The 22054-nt window shown below is 37.1% G+C and overlaps 1 protein-coding gene across 3 annotated transcripts in view; it reads right to left on the reverse strand.

Annotated features, from left to right (window-relative positions):
• Positions 1–22054, reverse strand: part of CDH12 (cadherin 12) — a 228098-nt gene that overhangs the window by 148423 nt on the left and 57621 nt on the right. For 2 of the 3 annotated variants that reach the window (XM_030504737.1, XM_030504743.1), the window contains exon 3: positions 3469–3884. In XM_030504737.1, coding sequence (XP_030360597.1) covers positions 3469–3699 — 231 coding nt within the window. In that variant the 5' untranslated portion in view covers positions 3700–3884. Of the gene's footprint in view, positions 1–3468; positions 3885–22054 lie in introns of those variants that run through there. The other variant, XM_030504762.1, reaches the window with a different exon arrangement.

Here is a 22054-nt window from a genome sequence, read left to right on the forward strand (position 1 = left end):
GGTCTATAATGTTCTGGTGGGGTTGCATCCCCTTGAGCTACCCCTGCATATGGGCAATTAAAACTGTGACCTTACTAGTGGTTATAACCTGGGCTGCGACATGGCCATGCTTGAGGATCTGATACTTTGATGACTTCTGCCACCATTCAGTGAGGACCGAGCTTTGGCACAAAAAAAGAATCATGAACTTTTTAATCCTAATTCACACATGTGCTTTTTGTCTGTCCTGGGGCTTCTCACGGCCAGGAAAACACATGAAGGACAGTAAAGTACATGAGCATGCTTTATTTCACAGCAAGCCTTCCAGCATCCCTTCCATTTTCATGGATTACATGGCAACACCATATTCCAATTTTGCTTTTTAGCCTGGATCTTCTTAGATGGATCTCTACTAAAGCGGATTATCTTTTGTTTGGTAATCTGAGGAATTTTTATGGCTCTTCCATCTTATGCAAGTTGAGGATTTCCAAACTTTGATTTAATATTCAGGTTAAATGCCTTTAATGTGTCAACATGAAGTATTATTTCAAGATCTTTCACTGTGAGCTAGAGTAATCCCTATCAGTTTCTAAACTATATTTTGATTTGCGACCTGACACTTCTTGAGATACTCTTCTAAAAGCAGACATAAAATAAACTAAGTGCGTTGGCTTGTAACAGCTGACATTATTGCTGTAAATCTGTGTTCTCTTACAGGTGGCTTCCAAAATTAACTAGTCACCCCTAACTGTTTAGTGAAATTGTCAGCTGATTTAATAGACACATTAAACTCCTATTTATAAATTACTGTGACATTAATAGGGCAGCAGTTCTATAGGAAGAAGATAAAAATCCTGTGATTTCAAGTCAAATGAAATATCCTGCACTTTATCATATACTTACTATCACTTTAAAATATAGCACAACAGTATTATAAAAATAATTACTTTGAAAATATATTATTTTGAAATAAAGCTATATTATGGTAAATAAATATAAAACAAATCTATCAAGAACTTAATGGCACTTCATACCCTAAAAATTTTCTGTAATTTTTAAAAATTAAATAAGATCTAAAGATATTCATTAGCCACTGCTGACTATATTTCAGTTGACAATATTTTGCATTTACATTAAGCATGGCATTCACTACCTGGATTTAAAAGAGCACACTTTCCCTAAAGAACTTCTCCCATTCAGTGCTTTACCTTCTTTGAGAGCTTTGCGGAAAATGAAGGGAAAACACTAATCTCTCCATCTTGGGGGATTTTTTGTGGGTTTTTTTGTTGGGTTTTTGTTATTGTTGTTTTGGGGTTGGCTTTTTTTGTTTGTTTGTTTTGGGTTTTTTTTGTTGTTGTTGTTGTTGCTTGGTTTGGGGATTTTTTTTGGGGGGCAGGTGGATGGGTTTTTTTGAAGTGATTATGCAAAGAAGACTTATCCAAAACCTGGCAGGTTCATTTTTCAAGTATACTGAAGCAAATAGTTAATATAGATGAAATAAGTTGTGATAAACATCGAAAAGATTCTTAGCAGGTAATAAACGTTGGAAAAAAACATCATCTGGAGTGAATTGCATTATTCTGTAAGCAGATTTCTTTAGTTTATATTACTGATGTACTAATTAAGCATCCTAATTTATTTTATCTGCCAGCACCAAGACCCTTCCCTATATCATCCTATTTATTAGGTGACAGTGTTACACGATATCTTGTCAATAAACATCACTACAGTGTGTACCATACTGCAATTAGATCTTTCCTCATTTTAGGAAAGTGTCTTTTCTGCAACTTGAAACAGTTCTAAAAAGTCTAAAAAGTTAAGAACATGCCAGGTAAATCTGTGATGTGATAAGTGTTATTCCTAATGAAAATATCCCGTTAGTTCTGAAGTTACTCATAAGTTTAAATTCAAATGTATTGATAATAGTCAATTCTGTGCAAAATATTAATTTTGGCAGCTTACACGTGACCCTAAATGACTGTTCAGACTACCTTACATAAAGGAATAAAGACCAATGAATTACAGTGGTGCAGCAATAACATCTCTGTCTTCTGAGGTAAAAAGCACAGCAATCATGTTGCCTGTGCTACAGCATTGAATATGATTAGAGTCGTCGTTTGCACCAGAATGAAGATATGTGTTAGAGAAAGTGGAATTTATATCAACCGGAGTCACAAAGCTGCAATTTTTCATTATGTGACCCCCCATTCTTCAGACTTTAAAACAAACTTATTATCTTTGCAGTATAAATGTAGTTCTTTTTAAATTGTTTTGACTAATATGTTTTATTGCTTAAACTAATGCCTACATGTGTTATATCCATGCACATTTTTGGCTGGTTTGTCAAATCTAAAGAATCACATGTAGTCTTTTTCTGTTTTAATTATACATCCTTTACTCAAAATAGCTTCCTGGAAGGGTAGGAGACAAAATTAATTTTCCATTAATTTTATTTAGATTTAGAAGGAAAAAAACCCCAAAAACCCACAACCACATTCCCAGCTTTTACGTTTAAAAAAGTTAAAATGGTATTACAGTAAAAACTGAAGCATGACGCCTCATTTTTACCCTAGGAGAATTTGAACTTCACTGTCGAGAGAAGTAGCATTTGAGGACCTAGGAAACAAATTCCCAATATCTTATTTTCATTGAGTAAGGACTTTTACTTAAGCCAAAAATTTTACATAGCATCCAATTATATACTGTGTTATTCTTTTCAGGTCTTGTTTTCAGCTTTCCTTTCTGAAAACTCTATTATCTAAATTCACCCACACACACACCTCTCGAACAGTTGGGTATCAAATTGCTTATGCCCTATTACAGAAACAATGCTAATATAATGAGAAGAGAATTGCATAAATTCTCTGCATGTGTGAGAGTGCATGTCTGTACGCAAAGCATAAAAGCTATAAAGCAAGAGTTTGAATTATGAAGCAATAAAACATACTAGAAATACTTTAAAATTATCTGAACAATCAGAAATAAAAGTAAATTATACTGGGGCATAAGATAATAGAGCAAAAAGCAGTTATCTTTGCTAGATCGAAACTGACATGGAGTAACCACACCAGTCACAGAAATAACTGCATTCTGGGCTAAGACTTCTGGCTTAAAGCTTATCTCTGCTATCACTCTGACATTCGTTGCTAAAAATTGAGTATGCTATTACAGAAGATTCAATTAAAGCTAGTTGTACATCACAAACTTATCTCAGAACTACCTTTTTTTTTTTTGATTGTTTTATTCCAAAACCAAAGAAGAAAATACAACAAACATACTATAGAAAGTAAATGTTAGAAACTTGTGCACTAAAAGTAATAATAACACCTAGAGTGCCTATATGAGAGGCTGAATGGTGAAAGGGATGAACAGAGGGAAACTACCGCCAGTTGGAGAAGATTTGCCCCACTAGAAACAGGTACACATTTATAGCACATTTTACTATTTGTCTGTTTCATTTCAACTTTTAAAGAAAGAGTAAAAAATTACCTTTCCAACATACTGAGGTTCAGAGCCCATGTACTCCTCCAGCACAAAAAATTGATTCCACACCCAGCCTCGTTTGACTCGCTGGGCAAATGACCTCCTCCCTGGCACTGGGACAACATTTTCTCTTGGCTCTGCTTCTAAAGTCTGTTGTGGTTGTGGATGCAGTGTCGTTACAAGACCTCCTTCAAACAGGACCCAGAGAAGCAGGGATAAGCAGTTCCTTGTAAGCATTGGCAATGGCTTCCCTACAGCAAGTAATAAAAACTCCAGTACTTAATGCAGAGCAGAGGAATCCAGGTTTGAGGTGTCTGTGGCCTCCACCACTTAGCTTCTGATTTTATTGCGGAAATGCTAATGCAGGCATTAATCCTTCTGATGACAAGGTTTTTGCTGCATTAAATTCCATCTAAAGGGACCTATAAAAGAGATTTACATGCAACATCAAATTACATAAAATTACATTGAAGCATTCATCAAAATTCTCACACCAAGTTAGTTTATAGAGACAAGAGAAAAAGATTAGGAATTACATTTTAAAAAGAGATTACTATTTTGTTTATAGCACTGAGCTGCTCTAGAACATTGTACAGTTATTACAAGGATAGGTCATTCTTGCTCTGCTTAGCATTACCTTTGTGTCTGAGGACAGGCCATTTGCCCTTGCTTTACGACCCAGTTATCAGACAAAACTGTTACCCATCAGTGATGTCCAAAATATTTACTCTGGATTTACACAGAAAATATTGGAGAAGAAGAGTTTTACATCTCACTGTCCAGAGCAGAAATGCTTTGCTTGTTGTCTTTGCCAGAAAAGCACCTTGGGGGCTATTCTACGGTCTGCTGGTTGCAAGGTAAAAGAAATACTGCTAGTAGGATTTAAGATGAATGCCTTTACATTTTGCAAACAAAAAAACAATTTATATCACTATGGAATCCACCACTCTGTTAAGGCCATATTGTGTCATTGATTTTTAAGTAGAATTTCTACCAAATCAATAAAGAGTTCTGCTTAAAAATCAACGCCATGATATGGACCTCAGAAAAGAAGAAAAAGTACCTAACCATATATATTTTTCATTTTCAAACTCTTAAAAAGGTTATATTTTCCTTATGAATAATATTATTCATATCCATAACAATAAATAATATATAAGTTCTTATCTGTTATGTACATGCTGAAGTATCTAAATAGAAAGGATTTATAATTGGGAGCCTGGAAAACCTAGTAATCTTTGAAAAAGAAATTAAAAACACTCTGGAAAAATAACAGCACTTCCTATTCTAAATTTAGGGAAAGATCTTCTGTTCTAATTAGAAAGGCTATGGTTTAGGTCTTAATAAAAAAGAAACTAAAAAATGTGATAAAAAGATATCTATTTCAAGTAAGTGTTGCAACTCTGCCATCAGAAAGGATTAAAAATGAGGGAAGAACTATATGCCTATGATCCTTCAAAAAAAAAAAATTTCTATGTTCTGAACAAGACTTTTTTTTTTTTTTAATCTCAGGTATGATGGGTACAAACTTCCCACTTACATTACCATTTGTATTCTGTGGATTTTATTCCAGCAAAGAAACTTTCAGACAGGACCCTACCACGCTACAGAACTGCACTCAGTGTTAATATATTTGGTATGTATTTCTATTAGTGGCTTTTTTTATGTAACAGTTCGCATAACTTTTTGTGCTTCTCTTTTCAATGTATTCAATGGTATATAACATTAGGTTCATCCATAATTCAGTTGCAAGACTTCCAAACTCCTGTGCCTCCCGATCCACAGTTGCAAAGTGCATGCCTATTTTTTATGGCAAAATCACAGCAACCATGAAACACAGGGCAGGCAAAAAAGAAAAAAAGCAAACAAAGAATTCAGAGTATCCTTTTGAATTACCCAGCAATAGATAGGAGCTGGAAATAAATAACATTAAAAAGTGGGATAGCCTGCACTACTTCACAACCCGTAAAATCACGCTGTATTCAATTTAACTACTCTACCATTGCTCTTTGCTGAGAAGGCTCTGTACATTACAGTTCTCCCAGCAGAACTCTGCCTCCGGCCATGTCTGTCAGTCAGGGAGCTTTTAAAATGTTATACAGCACCAAAAGTAATGCAAAGAGATTGAAGGACTTCAGTGAAAGCAGAACAAGTCCCCCTTGGCTGGAAGGTTAGTAACAAAGTGCAAAATGCAGAGCACTTTAACCCCTTCTCTGTCAGTCTCCTGGACTGCCTTTCAGAACGCATGCTGCAGAGTCAGGAAAGAGCAGTGCTAGTGCTTGCTTCATTCCCTACAGCTTCGAAAAGCTGATGAATGGGAGGGTCAGAGAATAATGGGAGGCTAACATGTTGCAGTACAGGACTGCAGCACAGATGCCCTCATCAGCTACAGAAAGGTTCATCACGAAGAATTTTCTGATTTAAAGCTCAGCAGTTAGAAGGCTACTAATTGAGAATCCAGTACTTTGGGACTCAAGAGAACCACTCCAGCTTGCTGCTATGTAACACCAATGCAGCAGGAAACTGAAGCAAAGGGTCTCCCCTGCCGTGTCTCCTTCCCCGGTATTTCATTGTTGGCTTTGGAGGAAGCCTGGTGTCTGATAGAATATGTTTAATAACACAGCTAGAATTTGTACAGCAATCCAAAGGCTAAGACTGATACTTCTTTCAGTCTGTTTATTATTTTGCATTTTCTTTTTAAGCTATGTGTTAGTCTTCCAGCCAAGATGCCTAAGCCTGTCTTGGTGCTTTTATATGGTCATAGGCTCATTAGACACCTAAATCTAGCATCCTTCTATACCTCTGCCCAGAAAACTGATATGAGGGCTAGGAGATTAGGATTTAGAAATCCAATCAGAACAATTAGCTATAATGGAGGTATTATATTTTTCTATTTTTTTTTTTAAGGAATTATTTCCTCTGATGCTTATGAAGAGGTACAAAGTTTCTACATGTATTAGCCCACATATGTTCCAGTAGGTGACTAATAAGTGGAACTTATTATTTCAACTTAAAATAATCTTGAGATACTGGCACAAGGCTGCCCAGGGAAGTTGTGAATGCCCCATCCCTGGCAGTGTTCAAGGCCAGGTTGGATGGGACTTTGAGCAACCTGGGCTAGTAGAAGGTGTCCCTGCGCATGGCAGGGGGGTTGGAACTAAGTGATCTTTAAGATCCCTTCCAACCCCAACCATTCTACAGTTCTATATCTAATAAGAGAGTTGTGCACCCTCAATGCATCTCTTCCTCATACAATATGAAAGTACAGCAGGCCGGATTTTTCTCAGATCTTGCTTTTTTTCAAGATTAACTGTTACTAATCACTTCTTCAGACTATCTTCTATAGATTTAAATACCATTATACATGACAATTAACCCATGAGGAGAGGTACAGAGGGAGTGCCTGTGTGAATTTACCCCTACACATCCTTTTACTGAGATTACATTTATTCATTTCCCCAATTTGAAAAGGTGAAATGACCAGCAGCAAGCATGGACAATCTGTTAAAACATGATAATTAAGAAATTTTGATCCTATATACTCTGCCTGCAAAACTGCAGGCTTAGAAACTCATGAAATGCAAATGATGAATTAAGTATCACTACTATTTATTGAGAATAACAAAATACAGCATAAATGGTGCTCCTGCTAGAATTTTGATACTGTCCTGGATTATACTGCCATTAATCTAAACAGTCCAAACAAAGGAATATTTTTGGTATAGCAAAACTGATGTATGTCAGTAATGCTGCAATAACCCTTAATGAAAGAGACCCATCACAGTGGAGACACAAATAACTTCACCAAGCCTGGCCCAACATCATATGGCATGGATGATCCCTCTGGTCAGTTGGGGTCAGCTGTCCCGGCTGTGTCTCCTCCCAGCTTCTTGGTTACCCTCAGCCTACTCACTTGTGGGTGGTGTGAGAAGCACAAAAGGTCTTGACTATGTGTAAACAGTGCTCAGCAGTAACTAAAACATCCCTGTGTTATCAACACTGCTTCCATCACAAATCCAAAACACAGCACTGGACCAGCTATATGAAGAAAATTAACTCTATCCCAGCCAAAACCAGTGCAGATCTGTATGAAGTATCTACTTGGATCAGACAACAGGTGCAGACAAACAAGAAATGCTAAGCTCCACGAAGCACTCAAAACTGTCTTCAGTGAATGGAGGTAAATTGCTTACGGACAAAGTATCCATTATGCAATGATAGTAGGAACATTTCTGTGGCCACCTTAATCATAAATGTATCAGCATAGCGAATGCTTTTGCTTATGTGAAACAACAGCTAATGTAGAACAACCATCTTACTACCCATAAAGAGGTTTGAAAAAACTTGGCAGTACTGTAAAATGGTTGATCCATGTCAGATGGAAAGCCAGCTAAGATCTATAACTGTGGATATGCTGTAATAGGTGACCATCTAACCTCACTTCTCTGCAATATCTTGAAATACGAAAACACAACAGAAAAAATGTCTATGCTGTCAGTATCTATTAAAATTAACTGCTAAAGTATTTGAGACTATATATCTTGTGGTTAAAGGAACAGAAAAAGGATATGGAAAACCTCAGTTCATGTCTCACCTTGATATGGTTTTTTCCTCTGACCTTCGGCAAATCAGTTAGGCTGATATTCTCAAAGGTATTTAGTTAAAGAATTCCTGTTTGATTAGATTCTTGATGTCCATATTTACTCATGAGTTTGATTTTCCTGAGCTTCACAACCTATCTACACACTTTGGAAATACCCTTTCTTTCCACCATTTTTCCACCTTGTCTTTTTTTAGTCAGGGTAGGAACTACTTGGTAACCCAAGTAACCTGTTAAAATGGGGGTTAGGAGGGAATTTACAAGTAAACAGATTAGAAACCTCCAACTACCATGGAGAATAATTCTCAATCTTTCCACTGTACACACTGGAAGAGTTTCAGGAGAGTGACTGAACAAGTCCCACCTTTAATGCCACCAACCCCATTTGGCAAGTGTAACACGTGGAATCTATGCCAGACAACTCTCATGGGATGAAAAAATGTTTCTAAATGCAAAGACAACACCTGACTTACTGGAGTCTTTAACATGATACAAACCAGTTATTTGTTTATCTCCCTTTGTGTGGGACACAGTAAGCCTTAGAAACCATCCTTGCTTAACCTCAGCCAGCAACTAAGCACACCACACAGCCGCTCAATCACTCCACCTTCCCAGCAGGATGGGGGATGGAAGAGAAATGGAAGGGTAAAAATGGGAAAATTTGTGGGGTGACATAGTAACAGTTTAATAATTGAAATACAAGATAATAACAATTATTATTAATAATAATAATTTGTAATGAAAAGGAAAATTACAAAGAGAGAGAAATAAACCCCAAGAAAGACGAATGATGCAAATTAAAACTGTTGTTCACCACCAAACAATGCCCAGCCAGTCCCTGAGCAGTGTCCCCATGGCCAACCTTTCCCGTAGTTTATTGCTGAGCATGACATCATATGGTATGGGTTATCACTTTGGTCAATTAGGGTCAGCTGTCCTGGATGTGTCCCCTCCCAGCTTCCTGTGCACCCACAGCCTATTCACTGGCAGGGTGGTATGAGGACCAGAAAAGGCCTTGACTCTATGTAAGCACTGCCCAGCAATAACTAAAACATCCCTGTTTTCAGCACAAATCGAAAACATATCCCATGCTAGCTACTATGAAGAAAATTAAGTCTATCCCAGCCAAAACCAGTGCAGAAACCTATAATGGCTCTCTAGCTATATAGATGGATCCCTCATGAAGTTGAATGCCTGAAACTCAGTTCGTACTTCAGTGGTGTTTATATGAGGAGAAACAGAAACCCAACACCGTATGTTAACCCCAAATACACTGTAGTTTAATGATCAGACCAATCTGATAGAATGTGAGAAATACGGGTAGAAAACACACAAAGGGAAGATGAATCTTGGTATTTCAGGAAGATACATGTCATCATCCGGAGAACTGTACTGACTAAACTACTGGACAACAAGCAGATGATGACCTTTCTCTTGTAATAAGGTGACTTTAGTTTTGTAATTCTATTACAAAAAACCCCAAATCCTAACATTTCATGTCAAATATTTTGCTTGACATAAAGTAATTAATTATACAACTTGGCAATTAATTATACAGCTTGGCAAGAAAAATATGATTTTGATTATGATTTTGGGATTTGACTAGCAAAATGACTCTCTCTCTCTTAAATGGTTATTTGCAGAGTTGTCTTTTCTATCCTGAGTTAATAGTTCAGTTTTAATGTCAGGTATGTCTATAAATATCAGGAGTGATACTAATGAATCTGAAATACTCTATTCAGTTTTTACTGGCATAAAACCAAAGTGAGATGAGAATGATGGCCCTGATGTTTGAGTATGACTGTCCTTGTAGCACATTCATAGGAAGGTTGCCACAAAGATATATTACAGCACCAAAAACATGTGATATACTATACCAGTATCCAATAAACCTATTTATGAAGTGCCTAACATTGAAGAGGAGTCTAATTATGTTTGTCATTTCTAAGCACTACAATAATAAAAGTACTATAGCTCCACACACATGCTTTAATAATTGACTTTCCAACATACAAAAAAGTGAATTCTTAAGAGAGCTTGGTAACATAACAAAATTAAATGATACATAATTCCAAAAAAACTGCTATAGAATGCCAAGGGTTGTAAAAAAGTAATGAAAAAAAGCAATATAAAAAGTATTCTGTATGAGTGAAAAACAATAAACTCGTTCTATATGCAACTATTTATACATATTGTGTTAGCTTTGTCATCACTAGCAATACTTACATGTGATCATTTGTAATTTAAATATAAGCCACTGAGCCATAATTCTCTACATGGCAAATTATCATGTCTGACTTACAAACATGCATAAAGACATCAGGCAAATCATTCTTAAAAAAAAAAAAAAAGACTGAAACTTTCATTATAATAATGAAAATACGTAAGTCAATGCACAAGGCTCCACGGTTCATTGAAATCTTGAAAGTTAACGCAGGTAAAATGAAATTTTCACTACAGGTTAAAAATTAAATTTTCCTTTACTTTAGGAAGATGAACAGATGATGAAGTAATGTCATCAATTTTATTTTTATTGCGTCTTGTCATGTTACGTTGTTCTTGTCTCATAGTACTAAGGTGAATCTATGCCTACTTTGTGAATGATCTAGAATCTTTATTTTGATAAATTACAAACATTTTCATTACTGGTAGGAATCTGTCAATGTCAACGTAAAAGCATGGACAATCAGGAAACCATCCTTCATTCTGCTGTCTTTCTATGTTTTTTTGAATGAATACACGAGATGGGGGAAAGGAGAGAAAAGCAAACAAACCAAAACCTTTCAACAGATTAACGGTATACGTAAGGGAAGAATTGACTAATCTTAGGCTGCAATGCAAATATATTTATAATTTTGTAATTAACATGGGATACTGGAATGAACGTTAGCACATTTTAATATAATTTTGTTGTTCCTTAGGGTATTTCTTTTTTTCTCTACTTGTCAAGAATTATATCAATTACTTCAGATTGCAAGCATACTCCAGTTAAGATTATTAAAAGACTTTCTACTACTGGTTAGACTTTGATTATAATAAATTTGGAACAATCCATCATAGTTTCCTGACTACATAAATATGCTAAATTATAAAACTAACTCAAGGATAGACATTTAAAGATGAGTCCTTGCAGGAATTTGTTTGCATGTTGTGTATATGATGACACAATTACTGCTTAATGCACACTTGGTGTATAATCTTAGACACTTAAAATCAAAAATATGGATCTCCTATAGCTAGTTATTGCAATTTAGATAAAAGAGATTTAAACGTCTCTATCTTCCTTATCATAGTATTAAGAAGTATTTAATTCTTAATATTTCTTTTCATAATAGATTATGGAAATCCATAGCTCAACTTGTACTTTCACCACACTTCTTACATCTTTGGTCTTCTGAAAGGTCAACAGAATTGTGCTAACTGTACTGAGTTATGTAATTTCAGAGGATGGTACTCTCCTCAGGAAAAAATGACAGACAGTGTTTTTTCCCTACAAGGTTCAAGCCATTAATCATGGGAATATTAGCAGGTAGTTCCAGAGACAAAAGGACTGAGGGATTACCCACCAATTTTCTTAACTGTGGGAACATTCACCTCAGGCCTCTCAATATCCTGGAATCACTTAGCTTACACTGGGCTTGCGCCAATGCTCAATAATAAATAACTCTAGACAGAAATTTTCTTTTCACAACTCTTTTTGACTTGTTCTCACCCTACCGACATATGCTGTTAGGGTCGGCAGCTGTAATGAGCCAATGACTCTTTTCTGATCATTGATGAACTAACACAGAAAATCCTTCATGGGTTTTAAAACATCAGAAATAATAACTCTAGGGCTTCTATTTCTATCCTTTAAACCAGGTTTTTTTTGGTTTGGCTTACCATTAGAACATGGGAATACACAGTCATCACAGGAACTGAGGCACGCTCTAGTTAAACTGACAACAGCTATTCTAACTAGAGAGGACAGCCATCTATAAATAACTTCACCCAAAGTAATCCTCATTTATGTTTTCAGTTGTTCAGAACCATATGTTTTTCATGAAAACTCATGTATCAGAGCTGTATGTGAATAGCTAATCTTTCCTCAGGAAACCTTCCACTCAAGTAAAACCTTCCACTCTCCAGTCTATGTGTGTTCCCAGCCCAAGCCAGCAATTAAACTCAGAGATGTTAAAAGCAACCACAAGGCATTTTGAGTACAGTCTCTAAAAAAGATGAACCAATATTCTTGTCTGACTTTCATCTTTATAAATCCTCATGTCTCTTGTGTGTGATTGTTCATTTCCCAAATTGAAGACTAACAAATCGAGTAATTTTATAACAGATGCCTGCTGTGAATTTCAGCAATTACGGCCCAATGCAGACAATAGATGAGGTGGCACAGGAGGAAATAGAGGGCTCATTTTGGTAACACTTACTACTGCAGCCTTATCCATTTTGTGCAGAGAAATAAATGCAAATGTTATTGATTAAAATAAGTTTCCTTTCAGATTTTTTCCTACTATTCTAAATTTTAAAAGAAAAAGAAAAAATATCACAGGGGAGACAGTTCTTGTCATCTGTGTAACACACATAGCAACATAAATTATTGAAGAATTCCTCTTACTTCCCCATAAGGTACAAAAGTGGGCCTCTACTAACTGCTGTGCATATATTTTCCTAATTTCTGTCACACGAGTATCTGTTTTAATTTAATAAATTAAAGGCGAGTATTCTTTCGTCTCTGTTTTGTTGTTCATACATACATAATCCATCTCCCAGCACTACAAAAAATCTAGGAAATAGACAACTTAAAATGTGAAATGCAAAAGCTTGTTTACAATTTCAAAACCTTTTATTTTTGGAAACAAAAATGTCCATAAAGAGGTAAAAGCCATTTTCAGTTAGCACTGATTTAACTTAGAATAAAAACCATATAGTCTTATTATGCGTTTCCCCTAACATCTTGCTTTGAATTATTTTAATAGTCAAATAAACCAGTATTAATTAAAATAAAGCACATATTTTCAAAATGTATTACACCCAATGTCTTTAGTCTTCACAAAAGGCAGTGGCTTGTTTTTCTTTTGTGTTTGCAATTAATGCAAAGTTTTTAGTTTACTTATGTCAGAACTCCATCCATGCAGTAAAAATTTATCTGTATAGTGGGTAGGTGGCTTATGATTTATATAACTTAGTTCAAGACATGTAATGAGCAGCTTGTTTATTACTTTTTCTTTTATAATAAGCATAAATTTGTCTAGTTATTGCAGTTTGCAAAACTGTGGCTTAGATAGGAAATCAATAAAGCCTTTTTAAGGTTATGCTCAGTGAAACAAAGTGCCAAAATCGTCCCTGATGAAATTGCACCTCAGCTGAACTCACAAAGAACAGCATTATGGAAAGAGGATAATGACATACCTGCAGTATTATAGATTGCAGCCAATCAATCAGATATATTGTAATTGCTAAGGGTACAGTCCTATTGTACTAAAAAAATACCTTTGCCTCAAGGTAGGAAGATTGACACATTTAGCATGGAGCAACCTAAATCAAATATGTCCCTAAAAATGAGTGAATTACCTTACTAGAGGACACAGCCTAAAGAGATACACACATTTTGTCCACATAGAAATGGAGTACTGAGCTGAATACTAAGCTAGAAGGAAAGCTAACAATCTGCACTGAAAAACTACAGAGGGAGCTACTGCTTCGGTGCAAATAAACATATATTTCCCTGAATGTAACTTTTGACATGTGGCCAAGTGTGACCCACTGCGCAGTTCCACTCATCACAGAATCACAGAAACACAGAATGGTTGAGGTTGGAAGGGAGTCCATTTAGTCCAAGCCCCCAGCTCGATCAGAGTCAGCTACAGCAGGTTGCCTAGGACCATGTCCAGTCGTGTTTTGAATTTCTTCATAGACAGAGACTACACAGCATCTCTGGACAACCTGTTCCCAGAGTGGCCTGGCCATTCTGCAAGTTTTCGATCCACCTCACTGTCTGCTTATCTAATCAGTACTTCATCAGCTTCTCTATGAGGATGTTTGCCAGTTGGTGTGAAAAGCCATATCAAAGTCAAGGTAAATGACATCCACTGTTCTCCCCCCATCCACCAAGCTAGTCATCTCATTATAGAAGGCTACCAGGTTGGCTAAGTATGATTCCTCCTTTGCAAATCCAGTGGCTGGATTCCATGTGTTTAGAAATGGTTTTGAGAGCTTTCTTACTTTCACAGGGATGTCAGTGAGCCTGGCTGGCCTGTAGTTACCCAGATCTTCCTTGTCATTCTTGAAGATATAAGGTGACATTTGTTGCCTTCCAGTCCTTGGGAACCTCTCCTGATTATCATGACCTTTCTAAAAATATCTGAGAGTGGCCTTGCAATGACATCATCCAGCTCCCACAACATTCATAGATGTAACCCATCAGGCCCTGTTCACTTGTGTACATCCAGATTGTTAAAGTGCTCCCAACCTGGTCCTCCTCCACTGCGAGAAAATCTTCCTTGCTCTATTCATTAGCAGCAGGTACTTTCTGGTCTTCTGGATTTGCAAAGCCTCACCCACAAGCATTATGACAAAGTCTTCTAATGAAGATAGTTTTTATTCAAACCACACCAGCACATGAGCCAAAATAAACTCTCTCATTTGTCAAACCATCTTGTCTTCCTCTGAGGAAAGGAGTCTGAAAATCTCAAAGAATTTTAGAGATGGTTATAGTTCAAGTTTCAACTAATTTCCCAATTTCTTCTTTATAAATGCATTAGCCTCTCTTAATTATTAGTAATAATTGCATTTGTTAACATGGTAACCCAAAATATAATTGAACGTTCTATGATTCTAAATAAAGTAGTTTGATTTTTCAGAGGCACCACAGACTTGAAGTGCGTAGTGAAATCCTTAGAATGCTTTCAAGGAACAAGATACTTTCTGTACTCTAAAGACTTACAAATTAATAGCAATAAACATGCAGATACTTAATAGATATTAAATGCACTAAATAAATGCTATTTGGAAGATATCATTTTAATCTAGTGAACAAAAAGATTAGCTCACCTATGTTACCTGAATTATTTATATGAAAACATTTTTTTCTTATAAAGCTCCAAATTTTAAAGCTTTGGGGCCATACTTTATCATAAACATAATAAATGTTGGTGACAGACTTTTTATCTGGATAATCTTCATATGTAAGTAAAAAAACTCGAGTTTGCGCAGTGAGCTTTATAAAACGTTTCTATAAATTAATTCATTTATATCTCTAATGTTCTTTAAAAACATTCTCCCCTTCCTACCTTTCCCTAAGAGAAACAGTAAAATTATTTCTCATCATTTTATGACATATTATTCAGAAATATAAAGTGAACAATTAATTCATCATAAAATCAAATATTTGCTTTGCTGGGTGTTAGTAAGGTGTTAAAAGCAATTGGCTATATGAAAGACAGTAAAAGCTTATCGCTTAGAGAAATTCCACCTGAACTGCTTTTATGACTTTGCCTCACTTCAGCTAAAATTTTCTCTGATGTTAGAGCTTTTGAAATTCCTGGGAGGGTTTTATCCCCAGGAAGAGTCTTATTTTCCATTTCAAAAAGAACTAAAACAATTCTTTGTTTTTACTGCTTTTGATACACGTACGAATTTTTTATGGTTTGTGGCATTAAAGAGCATTAAAACCCAAACCTTGCAACTTAGAAATTGAATAAAGTTTTACTTTTGAGATGATGTCAACTATCATGGGCTTTTACTCCTCCTTTGGTTCTGGCAGACAAAACATGATGCAGCAAACTCCTGTGATCAACGAGAATTTTCCACTGATCCACGACTTGGAGCCCTGTGTACCTCATCATCTGCTGAACCATCAGATGCGTTTCCACCCATTTACCTGCTAGCTTCATTCAAACACAGACAGAAAGGAATTTCTGGAGACTATGAAAGCAAAAGGGAGACTAGACAGCAGGCCAGCAGACACACCTCTCACCTGACAGAAACAGAATCCCTGTTGAGCAGTTCAAAACTTGTAATGGCACTAGGACACCCACTTGAGAGCCCTAACTTTATTTTGATATATATTTTGATAATTGATATATCTTTTGCAGCTGGGCCAGGGCAATTCCAAGCACAACTACAGGCTGGGAAGATACTGGGTTGAGAGCAGCCCTGAGCAGAAGGACTTGGGGGTGTTGGTTGACGAGAAGCTCAACATGAGCTGGCAGGGTGCACTTACAGCCCAGAAAGCCAACTGTATGCTGGGCTGCATCAAAATAAGCTTGACCAGCACGTCAAGGGAGGTGATTCTCCTCCTCTACTCTGCTCTCATGAGACCGCACCTGGAGTACTGTGTTTAGCTCTGGGGCACTCAACATGAGAAAGATGTGGACCTTTTGAGGCAAGTCCAAAGGACGGCCACGAAGATGATCAGAGGGCTGGAGCATCTCTACTAGGAAGACAGGCTGAGACACCTGGGGTTGTTCAGCCTGAAGAACAGAAGGCTTAGGGAAGACCTTACAGCAGTCTAAGAAGGCCTACAAGAAAGCTGGAGAGGAACTTTTTACAAGGGCATAGAGGGATAAGATGAAGAAGAGAAGCTGTGGCTGCCCCATCCCTGGAAGTGTTCAAGGCCAGGTTGGAAGAGGCTTTGAGCAACGTGGTCTAGTGTAAGGTGTCCTTGCCCATGGCAGTGGGGGTGGAACGAGATGGCCTCTAGGGTCCCTTCCAACCCAAACTGTTCTATGATTCAATAATATTGGGGAAGGGGGCTATGCCTGTGTCGTGGTTTAAGCCCAGCCGGTAACCACACAGCTACTCACTCACTCCTCCCATTCTTCCCCCCTGCTCCTGGGGGGGATGGGGAGGAGAATCAAAAGAATGTAAATCCCACGGGTTGAGATAAGAACAGTCCAATAAGTAAAGTATAATACAAAACTACTACTGCTACCACCAATAATAATAATGATAAAGGAAATAACAAGGGGAGAGAATATAAAACTAAAACAGGACAGGGAGAAAAAAACCCACAACAATAAACAGCAGTGATGCACAACACAACTGCTCACCATCCACTGACCGACACCCAGCCCAATCCGAGCAGCGATCTGGGCCTTCTCAGTAACTCCCCACAGTTAATATACTGGGCATGACATGCTGTGGTATGGAATACTCCTTTGGCTAGTTTGGGTCAGGTGTCCTATCTCTGCTTCCTCCTGGCTTCTTGTGCCCCTCCTCACTGGCAGAGCATGAGAGACCGAAAAGTCCTTGATTAGAGTAAACATTACTTAACAACAAGTAAAACATCGGTGTGTTACCAGCATTGTTCTTGGACTAATGCTGAAACACAGCACTGCACCAGCTACTAGGAAGGAGAAAAATAACTGTTACAGCTGAACCCAGGAGAGCCTGTAGTTTTCTTCTCTGTTTTGTCAAATGTTTGGAAAGTCCCTCAGAATGACTGAAATCTCATATGTTTGTGTATGAATATTTATCATAATGTCTCTGCTATACTTTTTTGTGTAATGATGGAAAGCTCAGAAACAAATCTATTGCCACCAAAGGAAACAAAAAGAAGAAACAAGGTTCCAAGATTCAGGTTTACCATTAGCAGGGAATTAGCAATTAAACCTCTAGGATACACATCCCAAAGTACAAAAAGTTTTATGCCTTCTGAAGGCCCTTCCCAGCTCAGTAACAAGGTTCTATTTCTCTCTTACCTATGTTAGTCATCATTATGGTATTCAAGCATCACTAATTATAATTAAATATTTAACTATTTAGCATCTGGGGGAATAGTTGGCTGCCTGGCTGGGCAGTAGCTCCTGTGAACAGCAGACAGCCAGAGCAGGAAGAATTACTGTGATTATTTCTTAATAAGGTGGCTAAAATGGCTCTCAGCTAATCAGTGAAAAAGACGTACCTATTCAGCTCTTGTTCAGAAACAACCTGAATAATAGTTATGCAGATAGGAGTTTTCAGCCAGATTACAGAGACTTTAATATTTTACTATTGCTGAGAAATAACCACACCACAGTTAATGTAAGCGAACCTGCAGACAAGTTGCAGGGAATTGCTAATTGCCCATAAATCATAGAATCATAGAATGGTTAGGGTTGGAAAGGACTTTAAGATCATCTAGCTCCAAACCCCCTGCCATGGGCAGGGATACCTCACACTAAACCATGTCACCCAAGACTCCATCCAACCTGGCCTTGAACACTGCCAGGGATGGAGCATTCACAACGTCCCTGGGCAACCCATTCCAGTGCCTCACCACTCTCACCGTAAAGAATTTCTTCCTTATATGTAACCCGAACTTCCCCTGTTTAAGCTTGAGTCCATTACTCCTTGTCCTGTCACTACAGTCCCTAACGAAGAGTCCCTTTCCAGCATCCTTATAGGCCTCCTTCAGACACTGGAAGGCTGCTATGAGGTCTCCACACAGCCTTCTGTTCTCTGCTGCACAGCCCCAGCTTTCTCAGCCTGTCTTCATACAGGAGGTGCTCTAGCCCTCTTATCATCCTTGTGGCCCTCCTCTGGACTTGCTCCAAAAATACGCAGATGAGTGTCAGCAACTGTACAGCACCCCAGTTGTCTAACTGGCTAAGTTACATAAATTAAGAACAAAATATAGCACCAATGTTCCAGCTTGTCAATGCATTGATCAACTCACCCTTTACTGCTCAGTTAACCACCTTCCTTAAATCCCTCTCTTATCTGCTGTAGAAAATTTTAGAACTTGTATTTAGAGGAGGGCAAAAGGAAGACCGAGAAAATGGGACTGTCTTGTTTATTAAAATGCAACAGCTACACCTGAATTAAAGAGGTCTATTTCAGAGGTGTGTGCAGAGTTCTTTGGAAAATCAGGACAAGTTGTTAGATACATATTATCACAGGGCACAATGTATTTTATTACGATCAATCTGTATAGGAGGCTGGGCTACATGACATGTTAAAACTTAGGGGCTTTTACTTCTACAAGTACTGAAAAAGTTACATCCTCAGTGATGCTTTAGTTCACATGCTTGCTGTCTGTAGGGGTCTTTGAAACAGAGAGACCAAACTGTGACCAATCTGATTCTGAAGAACACTGGAGTCTTTTCAAGTACTTGCAGCAAAACTAAGACTTTTCTTAATTGACTTTCAGAGTTAATGTCCCTTTCAGCCTAAGGGAGGTAGCAAAGTTTCACCTCCCAGATGTCCCTGAGAAAATGTTTATTTTTCTCAGAGCAAAGCCAAAGCCAAGTATTACAAATTCTCCTACCAAGCTCTTATTGATCACTGTTTTCTCCTAGGCAATTAAGGCAAAACCCTAAGGTCTCTAATTTTCTTCAACTTATTTAAAAAATCAAATAATTCTCAAGTGTTCATATGATACAATCTCTCCGTAAAGCAGGACAAAGATTTCATGACTACTATATTTGTTTTGGTCTTTAGTCCAGAAATTTTAGGCCAATACCTTTTCTTTATTTTGTTTTGTTTATATTTTGTGCATATTTATACATGAATTTTAACACATATACATGTATACACAAATATTTGTACATATGCCTTGTAAGAAAAATGAAAGTGTATTTGTTATAGCCATGCCTAAGAGTGGTAAACTTTCAGAAAATCTACCACATATAATGACTGCTGACTAATATAAATTAATCTTCCTAATACAGTACAAAAATCCTTTCCAATCCCAAATTTAGATAAGGAAGAAGCAATTTTGAAGGACATGACAAATTATATGACTGCCTCAGATTTTTTTCAAGGTGCAGATTTCCCTTCCTGTACATATACTCAACAATAAAGTAGCTGGTCTCCAGTGGAAAAAAAAACCAAACCAACAAATCAAAACAAACCCAAAAACAAATACCAAAACAACACAAAGTAACCATAGTACATCTTCCACTTCCCACAAAGTGAATGATCCAGTGCCTAGATATGGAAATAAGAAAATGAAGTGATTCTTCCACTGAAGAAACCCCTGATGTATTACTCCAAAGAGTATAATATCCCTGTACAAAACCCACATGCACTTTCTATTATTTTGACTATTATTGTATGCCAGTAACATTTATTTTGACATTTAAAGCACTTATTGTAGCACTTTTGCATTCCACGCTTCATTTTTAAACTTTGTCTTCTCAAAACTGGAAGTATAGCTTTAATTTTGACAGGGAAAAGAAAGAAAACGAATCCTAGTATGTCCCAGAAGCTTCCTGAGATTATAGAGGGTGGTGCAGGAGGAATAATGTGATGAAAATTTAAGACTGAATAAATTAATTGCAAACACTCACAATAGCTGCTAATACACATTTTGCATTCTTGCAAAGTAAGCTATTAATGGAAGAAAAAGTCCTTGCTTATCAAATTCTTACCGCAGTACTCAGAAAGTACCGCACAACTAAAGCGGCCAGAAAACTTTAAAGCTGTGAAAGTAGAATTGGATGCTTACTGATATTAAAAGATGAGAAATTTCAAAAGAAAACATGACAGGAGTAGAAAAAATGAATAACAGTTTTAAATGGCCAATCTTTTCATACACTCTTCTGTGCTACTTTCTCTTCTACTAGTGCTTTAGTAAGGTTATTATACTACTTCGATAAGAAATAAAACTAAAAATCCACCACTTCTAAAGGGAAGTTTGCTATATCTCCTTCATTGTATGAGAACAAGAGAAAATTTGTCTTTTAACACCCTAGTGGTGATGTAGCATTCAGTGGTGATGCAGTATGGAGTATTACTTTTGTTAGCCATATGACTGTGTTAGATAGCTCCTGCTGCATACCAGGAGACATGTCTGCTGCTTCTGCAAACAGGAGCTGGCCAGAAAGCCCAAGAACTGTAACAATCTGACATGCCTCCTGAAGACAGAAACTTTCTGCCCATAAAAAATCTCAGTCCTGAAAACAGCCCATCACCAGCTATGGTGGTGTCAGCCTTGAAATCAGAAAATGGTAATTCCCAGGGAAAATTTAGCAGTAGAATCACTGCTAGTGGAATCACAGCAAAGAAGGTTAAGGCTAACCACTGTAGTGGACTCTCTCTCACCTAACCCAAAGGAAGTCCTCTTACAAGTAAGCTTTAATCATTAGCATCAGGATTTTGGGATGCAGAGAAGAAGTACCTCCTGCATGACACTGCATCTTATTGACAGTGTAGGGTGAAGAGGCTATGTCTGTACTGTGAGATTCTGAGACTCACTGGAAAAGTTAATCTAATAGGTCTTCATAAAACTCAAAAAAGTTCTTCCTTTTAATTTGTTCCTTTTTCAGAGTTTTTCAAAACAGGTTTTTTTTCACACATAAAATACCTTTAAAAACTAAAACATTTTGAAATGAAAATAGTCAACATTGGAAAAAAGTCTGCTGACCTCAAACTCGAAACCTAAAAAAAGGAAAACAAATCACATTTTCATCTCATATAGTATTTTGAAATGTCATCTTTTCTTTGTAAATTGTGGTTTATTCCTAAAAAAGGGATTTTTAAATAGAAAAAAGGAAAAAAAAACCCAAATAAACTCTCCTATTTTTTAATACAGTAGAGCATTCTAGGGTAAGATCTCATAAAGTCAGCATGATGTAACAATTGTTTTCCATTCTCTTTTAATAGCAGAAACTCTGCAAACCTTTATGAACAAAAATGCCAGGAAAAAAAAAACCAAAACAAAACAAAAAAAAAAAAACCCAAGTACAGCAGTAGCCCTGTATGCCGGAGTCACTGCTGTTATAAATTAAATGAAATACAGTCCAATTGGAGTTATCAATTGTGGCAGGTAAAAGCAAAAGAGGAAGAGAGAAGATTACAAGGTGTCATTCAACAAAGGCAGTAGATGATAAAAGCAATTCTGAATACAGAACACAACCCAAAGGTCTGCCTAGATAGTTTAACATGTCATATTAGCAGAGGTAAAGATCTATGTCCTCATGATGGGCAATGGCCTTACCAGTTGGAGACCCCAGCAATTCAGCAGCTACATGCATAAAAGACTTAGCAGCAGAGTTACGCAAAGGCAGCTACAGA

This window comes from Strigops habroptila, chromosome 1, assembly GCF_004027225.2.
Source record: "Strigops habroptila isolate Jane chromosome 1, bStrHab1.2.pri, whole genome shotgun sequence".
Classification (NCBI taxonomy): Eukaryota; Metazoa; Chordata; class Aves; order Psittaciformes; family Psittacidae; genus Strigops; species Strigops habroptila.